At 30.5% G+C, this 13,552-nt stretch overlaps 1 protein-coding gene across 1 annotated transcript in view; it reads right to left on the bottom strand.

Annotated features, from left to right (window-relative positions):
• LOC113383425 (glucose transporter type 1-like) overlaps positions 1 to 11,722 on the bottom strand; it is a 23,471-nt gene extending 11,749 nt beyond the window's left edge. Inside the window, exons 1-2 of the mRNA XM_026621693.1 lie at positions 11,711 to 11,722; positions 7,099 to 7,238 (exon numbers count right to left, since the gene is read on the bottom strand). Coding sequence (XP_026477478.1) covers positions 7,099 to 7,238; positions 11,711 to 11,722 — 152 coding nt within the window. The remainder of the gene's footprint in view (positions 1 to 7,098; positions 7,239 to 11,710) is intronic.
• Between the last annotated feature and the right edge of the window lie 1,830 nt (positions 11,723 to 13,552).

Raw genomic sequence — 13,552 nt, 5'->3', positions numbered from 1 at the left:
TATGAAGAACTTTCCATACAAATTCGTTATAAATATTGGCAAAAGCCAAGTGGTTGCTGTGTGCAGTATTTTGGATTATTAGTTTTGTAAAAATAGCAATAAAATTAGAATATAAATAGTCATGAATATTATTTCTATTATAAATTATATGTACTTTAAGCATATAAATAAAATATGCTTATGTTCGACTATGATAATAAATAAACTTTACAAGCTTTACTCAACCATTTCATTAAATTAAATTTATAATCAATTATCTTTTATAAAATACTACTACTTTACATAATCTCGTTACCTTAAATCAATTCAATATTTACCAGAAAACATATAAATTTATTGTTTATTACACATCCATTCATGATTTCATATCTGGTTGCACCCAGATTTAAATAGAACAAGTAATAATATAAAATGTAGAGCAAATTATATCATAACAGTTTATATGAAAATGTTGAGTCAGACAAGAGATATAAAACACCTATATTATAAATAATTAAATTCAGTTTATTGCTTGTATAATTGAAATATTTTTATGCGAATATTTTCGAATGATTTGTTAGTAATAGAAGATTTACTAAACTTAGTATCTTACTTTTGCATAGATACTTGTTTTTGCCAATCAATGGAAATATAATATAAAAGTTTTTGAGTCAATAATCTTTTGCTCATATTTATTTTAAAACAACATTTCTCAGTAGTATTAAAATTCATTATAGCTTTAAGATGATAGAAGTAGATGTGTTTGCTGAGGTGTTATTAATATTTCAGTTTCTGTGTTTTGCAGGCACAGTACAGGCGTGACGACCCGGTGCCTAAACGTTCCGGGTCGTCGTGTCGGTCTATCGAGGTGTCAAAACGCAGTCGAATTGGTAAAATAATTATCAAGTCAGTGATTGCAACTATCAAAGTGTGCATACTTCAAATGATTCTAAATATTTTGAGTCTAACCACACATTTATGAAGAACCAAATTCAAATACCAAAATTGCACCTGAGACAATTTTTTGGAACCATAAATTTAAAAAAAATGCAAAAATATCAATTTTATCTGTAAAGATCTTTAAAAATCAAGGATGTTACAAGGATAATAAATAGATATATAATAATTTCTTTAAAGTTGATTTTGTATCAAGAGAGTCTATTATCAAGATGTGCAATAGAAAGCTTTATTAATTTACGACCTTCAAGGTGATATATTTTTTTAATTGTATAGGAATTGCGTGAAAACGCAGCTTGTAATAAAACAATGCGTTTGGCATTGAAACAAATCTCTGTCGAAATGAAAAAATGTATAGAAAACGATCTGTTAGATTGAATTACAGATTAAAAGTGTTAATATACGAAGGAATTTGTTATAGATAAAGATTCGATTTTCTATGATTGTGTAGGAAAAATGAAAGGACGACCTATATTAAGATTCAATTGGTTTAGAGTATTATTATTAGATCATATTTTGTAAATGAAAAAACCTCTGAAGGTGCTAGTTCAAGTACGTAGGAAAAATCAAACATCTAAAGTTTTATTAATTTTTAATTAATTTATAAAAATAGTTTATTATCATGGTTGTTGTGTATATAAGACACACTTTTTTACATATAGGATGTCATTTAGCTTGGATTTCTCCCTTAAGGCAAGTAGCCAAAACTTCCAGGTATATGTAATAGTCGACAGATTCAATTGAGCTTTTAGCAACCCTTATGGTAGAGATGATAGATTTTTGATTCCAAACTGTGAAAATTTTTATATATCACCGACTTATGAATTTTCTTTAAGACCACAAATACTATCATTGTACGAAGGTTTATCAAAAAAATCTACAAATCAATTACAAAGAAACGGTCTGCCCAATTTTTACCCAATACTAACCAGCCCAATTACCAACCGATATCTTTCATGCTAGGATGATGTAATTTATTATCATTAAATACTCAGTTCAATTTTTGTTATTAATGATATGTGTTTAAAAAATATATGTAAGTATATTATAATTTTTTCATTCAGCAACTGTCGTTGGTGTATCTTTTTCCATTCACACGCAGAGAGTGAAATTACGAGAGTCAATTAGTTGTTTCATATAATAATACGCATTTGCAACACGTTTTTCCTTTTGCATACTCTGCTGTCATTAAGTACTTCTTTAACATCACCAGAGTTGGCAAAATCAAAACAGAGAAAGATATAATAATAGACAAACAAAGTTACTAATTATGAAATCTGTTCTCATATAAAATAATATTGAATATTTCACCAATATATTAAATAAAATATCACACAGTTGCTTAAATATATTGTCCATATATAAAAATACAGCCGTGGTTCATACTGCTATAATGTAGGATGTAGTACAAAGCATTGAAAAAGTGAGTGTTTCTAGGTATGTATTTGTCTATCTGTCTTGATGTTGACCAGTCAACTTGTATACCAGTCTACTTGTAAACCAGTCTACTTGTAAAGCAGTCTACTTCTAAAGCAGTCTACTTTTAAACCAGTCTACTTGCAAACTAGTCTACTTGTAAACCAGTCTTTCTACTTTACAATTTTTTCATATTTTAATCTGTCTATCTGCCTTTCTTTCAACCTGTCCATCTTTTAATCTGCCTCACTTTCAATCTGTCCATCTTTAAATCTGCCTATCTGCCTCTCTTTCAATATGCCCATCTTTCAATATGCCTATCTGCCTCTCTTTCAATATGTCCACCTTTTAATCTGCCTATCTGCCTCTCTTTCAATATGCCCATCTTTCAATCTGCCTATCTGCCTCTCTTTCAATATGTCAACCTTTCAATCTTCCTATCTGCCTCTCTTTCAATTTGTCCATCTCTCAACCTGACTATCAACCTCTCTCTCAAACAGCTCTCTTTCAAACCGTCCATATTTCAATCTGCCTATCTGCCTCTCTTTCAATCTGCCCATCTTTAAATCTGCCAATCTACCTCTCTTTCAATTTGTCCGTATTTCAAGTTGCCTATCTACTTCTTTTTCAACCTGTCCATCTTTCGATCTATCTGACCATCCGAATATCAATCATTTCACCTTTCAATCTGTCTCTAACTCTCTCTGTATATTTGTATATATGTATCTCTGTATAGATGTATCAGTATACATATATCTGTATATATGCCTAGCTGTATATCTTTCTATCAGTCTGTCCTTCAATCTGTCTACCTGTTCACCTGTCTACCTCTCTTTCTGTTTACCTGCTTTCCTATCAACCTAACCTAAGTCTACTTGTCTACTTGTTCATCTTGACTGCCCTTATACTCATCTACCTGTCTACCCATAATTCTATTTAAATATGAATCAATAATAACGATTTGCCAGGATCATTTCATAATCAGCATGTTTTCCTAATAATATCTTCCGAAACGTCGAGACAATAATTGGTAAATCATAGTTTCTGGCCAAAAACAATCCATTGGCCTATGATAAGATAAAAAATGTTATTAATCCCTGATAAAATCTGCATGATCTCCTTTTGAATCTTAATAATACAAAGTTGGTCAACAATTTGAACGCGTAATTGGACACATTCCTCGCGGAGACTCATGAGGTTTCAAGTCTGTACAAGTACGACAATAACCGCGAAAAAACCACTACAATCCTCTCGGTGTGAATATGTTATAATAATGATCTCATTAAAATAATTAGGCTGTTACAAAACAAATTTTCCTAAGCTATTTCCATATTAAATATGAGTAAGACGTATGTGCAGAGCGATCGTTAGTGATGCATTAATGCCAATTGAATAAAACCAATTTGTTAATCGTGATTTGAATTTTCGCGAAATGATTGCTGTGAACTTTCGTTTTAATTTATGAACGTGAGGAATTGATTTATATGGAATGTGTGTATTTGTTTCGTCAACTACGATTGAAATTTAATAAAAAAAATCCTGTGAATGTAATCGATACATAATCCATTCGTTATGAAAATATTCGAGGTTTTTGGTATCAAAATGTTTAACTGCTAGATTGAAAAGGATTACTAAGTTAACATGTACCACCGAAACAGCTCATAAAAAAGTTACTTCTGACTTCTGTTAAAGAAAAAAGCACCAAAGACCAGAACTGTTATTACGATCAAGTAGATTCATAGTAATCTTCACAAGTCTGAAGTTGAGATAAAATGATTGACATAATCTTTGTTAAATATGAATCACCATACATATTTTATTTATTACCTATCATCTTGAGTCTATGCAAGGTCGTTCAGTGGGTAATTGTGTATGTGTACCAATGAATGTTCCACATTGAGCGAAACCAATTTTCACTTTCTTCGGCCTACAATTTCTGAGCATTCCGCGGTACAGATCACGTACATTCCGCTTAAGGAAATATTATCGGCGACGGTTTACCTGTTAAGTTCTTTGAATGTTTCGCTTCCGCATGGGAAAATCATTAGCTGAGTTAATAGGCTGCTTAGCATACCTTTGTCCAGGCAGGTAAAAGGTATTGTTCACTTGATGTGCAATTAGTAAGAAACCAATGAGAGGATAAAAATCTAAAAACCAAAATTTTTTCATGTTTTGATAGTATTATGTACTATTTTTACTAAAAAAACTCCAGCTAATTTTTCATTGTACATAATTCTAAGTGATACCTAAAATTTTTTTAGTTTAATACATAGGCTCCCAAACTCTTTTGTAGCGTGTGAACCTTGAACATCTTCGTGGACCTATTAACGCGATATAAATTTTTTATAATCGTCTTTTATCTTTAGTATCTAGAAATGCAATAAGTGTCTGTCCAAGTGGTTACCTGTCTATAGGTATCAAAATGCCTACATGGCCACTTGTTTACTCTCTACTTGTCTACTTTTGCTGGACAACCTGGCTAAAATGTCTACTTGTCTACATGTCTACCTGTCTACATGTCCACCTGTCTACATGTCTACCTGTCTATTTGTCAGCCTGTCTACCCTTCTATCTGTCTATCTTCCTATTTGCCTACCTGTCCACCTATCCACTTGCTAACTTCCCGAAGGGTAGGTTATTGTAATGAGCCGAAAATCGAAATTGAAAATGTTTACATTTCTCGACGTTTTGAAGGTTTTTGAACATTTTGGCATATCTCAGAAAAAAATGATGTGTGTGTGTATGTATGTATGGATACAATTTTTCGTCCACGTTTTCGGGCGCACGGATCAATCGATTTGAATGGTTCAAAAAACGTTCGAGTCCTATTGATAGAGAGATGTGCTGATTAGTTTTTGGCAAAGGTAGGTCCAGCCGATTAGGAGATACGGATAGAGTTTCCTCAAAAACTGCTATTTTCTGCAATTTTTGTTAGGTATCTCCAAAATGACTGGACCTGTCTTTGCCAAAAAGACATCAGTACGTCTTCCCATCTAAATGAATCGAATGTTTTTTAATCATTCAAATCAAATGCTCGGTTCTCACAAAAACTGAATTTCTATTTTTGCACTTTTTGCTTCAAAACTCCTAAAATGCTGGCCCTGTCTTTACTAAAAACTAATTATCGCGTTTAAAATGATAATTGCAAAAATGTATCATCTAGTAATAAAAACATAAAATTTACTCCCATCTGTAGGCCAAAGAAAGTGAAATTGCTTTTTTTCTCAATCTGGAACATTCATTTTACCATAATTACCCACTGACCGACCTTGAGTAATCTCAAGAGAATTACACATAAAACGAATGTATTTAACGTTTATTTTAATTTATTATTTTTTCTTTTTCCTGTTAATAAATGGACAGAACTGTAACTTTCTTATGCAATTGCCAGAAACACGTACGTAACTCTGAGTACTGAACAAAAATGCGGTCCAAAACACATTTTCTTGTTCGGAATTTTCTCTTATTTATGTAATTATATTGACAACAAAGTTACGATGAAAGTTGTTTACGTTTTGTAAATTAATTGAGTGTAATGTATTTTATAATTGAAGCCAGAAAGTGTAAGAGAACCATGCTAAATTTAATATAGAAAATTATATAAGGAAAAAAACGTTCCTAAACAGGGCTATGAAGAAGGAGGTTGTCCTGCATTTTCTGAATTAGCTTAAAAAAATCAAATTAAAATATACTCGTATAATCTACGCTATTTCAAATAGTGATTGAAACTTTTTAACTGTTAATTTGGAGCTGCTATATGAAAACATATGTAGCAGTTTCCTCAACTTCCCAAAAACCAAGTACATATATAAGAAAAAAAAAAAATTCAGAAAAGAATTTAAAGTTTGATTTAAATTCTCTAAGGAAGATCAAAGCTTTGGTATTATAGTAAATATGACTAAAAAAATATACTACAAAAACCTTTCCATGGGTTGAAATTTAAAAAAGTAAATAAAGACAGATGCTGTAGATCAGCAAAAATCAAGATTCATAATATTAATAACAAATCTAGTTAAGTTATATATTATTAAATATATGAATTAGAAACTGCTGAATTTGACCCAGAATTACCATGTATAAAAATTGTGCGAACTACAAGAGCATTTAATCAACAAATCGTATGTGTTCACCTTCCGACAAGTTTATTACAAAATTATTCCATTTGCTTTATAGAATTAATAAATAACTACGTAAATTGATTCGATATTCTAAAAAAAACACAATTTGTTGAAACATATCTAGTATGTTACATTATGCAAGAACATAATGAAAAAAAACGTGTTAAACTTGAGTCATATACGGTGTTTGAGAGCATTTTTTTTGTCAATTTGTTTATTGGTAACTTTATTGCATATATGGAATAAACATGATTTGGCATATTTTACTTTAGAATTACTTATTTTATATAAGAAGATCGAATGCAAGATATTCAGGTAGCGATTGCATAAATTAAAATGTGTACACGGAACAAACGAGATAATAAACGAGTCAAATCAGTTTGTTTTGTAAATAATATAAAGTAAAATGAAAATGAATGAGTCAAGTCAAGTGATTTTAAACGTAATGTTATATAAAACAAAATAAATACAAATAGAGACCATGTCAGTAGTATAGACCATGATATAGTATAAAGGGGGCCCACAGATTGGAAACCACGATCGTTTTCAGAGTTTCGTAACGATTTACCTGAGACTAATTATCCCAGTAAACTAATTACTACAATAATGATAGAGAAAATTCACTAACCTTCCATTTCCGTGCCGGAAAAGAGCCAGAATCTCCTCAAATGTCTTGTTCTTGGTTTCTGGCACCTTTTTGTACGTAAAGATCCAGAAGATCGCCAGGAACACACTGAACGGAAGGAATGTGTAGTTCTCTAATGCTCCCTGGAAACAAGAAAACATAAATTTAATTTTGTTTATTATTACTCTTTTTATTATTATTCATTCGAATTGGCAATATCAGTATTATTTAATAATTTCCTCAAAGTAAAGATTGTTTTCGACAAAAAATCCATTTTCTGTTCAACATTTTTAGTAAAAATTCTTGAAAATTCAAGAACAGTTCGAAAAACACATTAATTCGGATTTGTTCTAATTATTATTTTTAAATAATATAAGCTCACAAAAAGTGATTTAATTATGAAATATCATAAAATTTTGATTTTATTTTATCATAGATCTATTATTGCTCATGTACAACCAATACTAAAAAACACATACTATGGTATCATATAAAATTCAATTACGTTTTAGTTAATCGGCATACACGACTTTCTATTCAAAGTGGCGTTCGCCCTGCGCTAATATTTGTATGGTCTAAATATAATTTTATTTTAGTGTTACTTTCAAGCTTGAGTAGTTTAATAATTAAATTAATTTGCATATGTGTATATATGCAATTAGGTGCACTGTAGCACAAATCCATTCCAGCTGATGTAATTTGTGCTTTGCAATAGTTTTTGCTCGATGTCACAGCTGGGTTAATTGCTCCACAATTATAAAACGCCCATTTGAGAATTATATGCATATAATATATATATATATATATATATATATATATATATTATATTATAATGAAAGTAAGTTCAAATATATGTTTCGAAAATTATCTCTGGCGACTGTTTGTAATTTATAATACCACTTACTAAAAGATTTATTTGCTATAATTGTTACAACTTGTGATATTTTTCTGCAACTTGGTCATTTATATAAATATCTTTTAAGATAGATAATATCTTGAAAAGGGTAAATAACAAAATTTTCCTTGTATTAGTAATACATATTTCAAATTATTCCTGACATTTTGAGAAAAACGTATTTTAAGTTTTTAATATAATGTACTAAATACACCATTTAATTTAATGTACTAAATACACCATGGTGTTCAAAGATGGTCATTATTAAAAAGGTCATGTGCATGAGGTATTATAATGAAAAAGAGAGCAGCTGGCATACAATAGCTCGCGGAGCGATGAAAAAAACGGTTTCAGAGGATCATACATATAGAGATATATTTATCTATAACATCGTCAAAAAAATAGATATTGAGATGATTTTTTTTTTAAATAATTCTTCTTTTTTTTAAAATAATAAAGGTTTTTAGCTTTCATAATATAAAAAAATCTCCAAATCGAAAAAAAATAAAAACTAAACAACCCCCTTAACTGAATTATTTCAAATAAGAAAAATGGCACAACCGTACTCGGTCTACCCTACAAAACGCAGTTTGCCATTAATCCTTCTCAATCAAAGCCAAATGCCACTTGCACCTAGTTCTTAGTCAGTATTACATATTTCACTATATAATAATTCAATTTTATGAACGTAAACGTAAATTCATTAAGATCTCAAAACTGTTTCCGCATTACTAAATAAATATTTAATCCATACATTAGAGTCCTGAACTCACGCACCGATATGTTCTTCTGACATAATACGACTTGATTGTATAATGTATTACAGAGGTTCAAGATATAATCGATAAATAATTTAATCGCAGTCTATTTGCGAATCGAACGTTTAGTTATCGATATTGTTGATTGATATTATCGGTTCTTTAATCTACGACTTGCTAAAGTCATTATTAGATTAAGCTATTTATTGATACCAGAAATATGTTAATAGGGAAATCAGATTGGCAGTAATAAAAATTGCTCACTAGTGCTAACTGAATTTTCTGGTCTATTTGAAGAAGATCCAGTGTATCAACTACTGACAAAAAGAACCTTAGACTTACTCTTCTAGGATTTTGATGAAACTTCGCATGGTGATTTACTAGTCTAAGAGAAGTGAGAAGTCTACTACTTCACATTTAACGCTCAACACATTTCATAAGCCTATAATATTTTAAACTGTTCGATGACCATCAATAATAGAAATCTGTTTTCATCAAAACAGAAGAAGTAAACCTAGGTTCTCCTTGTGAGTTAAATTTGTTAATATTAAGTGAGTTATCATTTTTTATGAATTGTCTAACATTATAAATATAGCAAAAATGAAAATAATAAAGATTTGAATTAGTTTAAATTTTAGTGATACTTTGAAACATATAGGAATTTCTAGGTGAGATTTAGGTGAATAAGTAAGAATTTCTCTAATACTGAACTATTTTGATGCACCAATATCATAAAAGGTTTTATAAACTTGAAAGTATACTTAGAATTATAATTTCAAGCAAAAACAGACACTACCACTGATACCAAGGCTGTCCAAGAAAGAAAAAACAGACATCACTATTGCTTGATATCAGATTGACCAACAGAGGACACAGTGAAAATAGATATCACTACTTGTTGTTATCAAGATGTCAAAGGAGGGGCTATACACACTTGAATATATACCTAGATATATATTTTTAAGTAAAAACCGATATCAGTCAGTCAAGGTAGGTCTCAAATTTAAGACCTTGTGATTAACTCTGAATATAAATATCAATCTTTGACTATAGTGTTCTTTAAGATCCATTTATGCTTATACCAAGACTGATATTGCTTGGTATCAGGCTGACCAAGGAAAAACACTTAAAAATATTGCAATATGTATTTTTAAGTGGAAATAGATATAACTACTAGTTGATATCATAAAGTGAAAACAGATATCAAACAGTCCAAAGTAGGTAGAGTAGGGCGGGGCTAGTTGAGCAAATTTTTACTTAAACTGATGTAGCTCCTCAATGAAAAGTCTCAATAAATTGCTATACGGCTTAATGGATTTGTTGTTTATCGCTTAACAAAAGTGTTAATACTATTTTTTGGTAATAAGTAAAATTTAAAAGCTACGTCTGTTTAAATGAAAAAAGTCAAGTATGCTCAATGTACCCCATAGGTGGGGCAAGTTGAGCACTAAGAAAGTATAATGAAATCATAGGTTCAATGTCGATTAGTGATGAAATAAAATAAGTTTTCATAAACCAGTTCTATATTTATAGTCTTTATTGACAGAGAAAACAAAACGTATAGTAATTTTCTTTGAATAATTAACCAAAAGTAGAATCAACAAAACAATATCGTATCTTAGGAATTATTTTATCATTATATTCAGTATTTTTGTTTAAAATCATTATTTCTTTATATTATTGCTCATAGACTTAGCTTAAATCTTAAAAATAATAATTAATTTCTGGAAGTTAATGGTAATTGTCTTAGTGACAGAACAATTTAGCGACTATGCTCAACTAACCCCAACTTGGAATTTCAGAATAAAAGTGAGTTTATAAAAAAACCGTGAGAAATATACCCAGAATCTCTGTGCATATTAAAAGTACTATAATTATATGGAAGAATAACATTTACCTGATTAAAAATAAATAATATTTGACTAAACCAGACGAAAACTCGTGATGAATTACTTTTTTACTTTTTGGTCTCAAAATAAACAAAACGCCCGTGAGCCTCACTCATTTGTCCAGCGGCCACTAGCGATCGCGGGATATTTATTTCTCCCAAATCTCTATCATTCCGCCATATAATGCCTAAACGGACGGTGAATAGTTTTCGAGATATTTCGATTGCTCAACTTGCCCCTATGCTCAACTAGCCCCGCCCTACCCTATCGAACTGAGAAACTTATGATCAACTCTAGGAATAAACATCAAATTTGCACTAATATTTTTCAAGATTGATTTAGTACCTTTCCTCGTGTTGTTTTTATATTGTTGTACAGATACAATTGCTCAATACAGTAATCTACAAACGTATAAATTAACCAGGAAATATATGCATTACAGATCATAACTAGATATTTTGTTACAGTAAACGCCCTACCAAAAATTTATTACCATACCCACTGCCGGCATGGAAACTTTCAAGGTAAAACAAAACCCAAGTACGAGAATTGAGCAATTAAATAACTGATTGACATAAATCTCCTTTCGAACACCATTAACATTGCCTCAATTTATGTTTTGCTGCACAATTATCTCTCACTCAAGCAGATATTACATGTTTAGTTGAAATTAATTATACATTAAATCATATATTACATATTGTTTTGCAAGGAACTACTCATTTATATATTTATAGGGAGATAGAAAAAATAGTATTGTGACGTTGAAGAATGGATTTATTTATAGCAAGAAAGCTAATGGATACTTGTAATTGTAGACCTTTGCCAGGAACATTTAGATTAAACGTATATTTTAGTTTTTGTGGGAGATATGTAGTTGTCCGCTTCAAGGCAACTCCTTAGTTAGATAATTCGATTTTACTCATTTTTGTTCCATTTATTACAGCTTTTTTATATATACCATTTTGCAAATTTGCACTTTAATATTCTGTGACCTATATATTTTCCTTGTATTGTAACTCCTATATCATCCTAAGTCTTCCTTATTTTAGATTTCTACCAGTCCGTTTTACCTTCAATGGCATCATGCAGCAGATAAGTTTTCCCAAAATTGGTCAGATATAGTTTATTGTATCTGATTTACCAATGTTCTCACTTGCTTTTGGTAATATTTTGGTAATACTACATTTGGGGACTATTCAAGAATAACTAATAACTCTTTTTAGCAAAAACATAATCTATCAGGATTATGGAGAGATCTATCATAACTAGAGTTGCTCTGAAGTCCTTGGTTTTTGAAAAATTTGACTATTGATTATGCTTTATAATTGGAATTATATTAAGTGAATTATCAATCAATGAACAATATAAGAAGTAAATCGTTGATCGTGCCAACTTTAGTATAAATAGGTCAGAGGCAGTGGATTTATATTACATTTTGGAAAAAGATTGGTAAAGTATTGGTTCGGAATCGTGTTGATCATGCCAGCTTTGGTACAGATAGATCAGCCAGTGGATGTATGTTACATTTTGGCAAAAGATTGACAAAATATTGCTTTGGAATCGTGCTGATCGTGCCAACTTTGGTAAAGAAAGGTCAAGCAGTGGATTTATGTTAAATTTTGGTAAAAGATTGGAAAAGTATTGCTTCGGAATCGTGTTGATCGTGCCAACTTTGGCAAAGAAAGGTCAGGCAGTGAATTATTGTTACATTTTGATAGAAGATTGAAAAAAGTATTGGTTCGAAATCGTGCTGATCGTGCCAACTTTGGTAAAGATAGGTCAGACAGTTTCTTCGTGCTTCATTATTAAAAATTTTCATTGACGATTTAGATAAAACTTTTTAACATGATAAGGACCATGATCTTAACGGACATCCTTAAATATTATTGACCCAAAATCAATAGTTTAATTATAAAAATTCGTTAAACAATAAAGTCATTACATATGAAATTAATTAAATCGATTATTTACAATTTATTTTTAGAAACCAGGACTTTTTCATTGTTTTTATAAAGCTTTTGTGATGTATTTCCATACAAGCTAGGATCATTAAAAGGCAACCCAGTGGTTGTTCCTTGACTTTGTGATCATATTATTATATATTTTGTAATTGTGATGTCATAAATATTGCAACACTGGCCTTGGATTTTATTTTCTCTCAAAATCTTATATAAATTGATATTTTCAAGTTGAAACTGAAATCCATTATTGATATAGGTTGAGGTTCTAAGACCAATGCTATTTCCACCAAACTTTGTTTATTAGCAGTGATTTTTTCAAATAAATCTAATCCTGTATTATTATTCAGGTTAATATAAGCAGATACTATGCAGTAAATTAAAATTTACAACAATATGTAATAATGCTTTACCATTGTATAATAGTCTATTTCTATTAGATTTTGCTTGGGCTAGTTGGACTCGTTCGAGTCGTTTTCCTCGGTTCATTATTTTTTATTATTGTTTTTGCGTAATAATAATATATCGATCGTAATATCGATATGCATGTTAGTTTCTTTGTATGCGCTTACGGAACGGAATTGGACATTCGGATTTGATAATACCATATAATACCTACGTTGTGCACATGACGGTAAAACAATCTAAAGGCGCCGGCACACCGGGCATTAAGTACGTTTTTTTAGATTTTATATTTTAGATTCTAAACTTTGCATGAGGAACAGATAATCAAAGGTTAATAAGTTCTTGGAGAACTGCTTTTACTAGAAATTTTTAGTTGAATTATCACACTACTGCATGATATCAGGTCATCTAGAGCAGAGGTTCGAACTGTGGACCCTGTCCACAGAAGGCAGTGTGGTTATTAATCAGCAAAAAATACATAAAATTAACCTTTTTTGACCTAATAAAATTCTATCTTTCACAAACGATGCAACACAGTCAGACAACACC

This window comes from Ctenocephalides felis, unplaced genomic scaffold (genome assembly GCF_003426905.1).
Source record: "Ctenocephalides felis isolate EL2017-DRISC unplaced genomic scaffold, ASM342690v1 CF-g0.4_SCAFFOLD_03570, whole genome shotgun sequence".
Taxonomy (NCBI): domain Eukaryota; kingdom Metazoa; phylum Arthropoda; class Insecta; order Siphonaptera; family Pulicidae; genus Ctenocephalides; species Ctenocephalides felis.
Note: the sequence above shows the minus strand (reverse complement) of the source record. Positions and strands in the feature narration are given on the sequence as shown.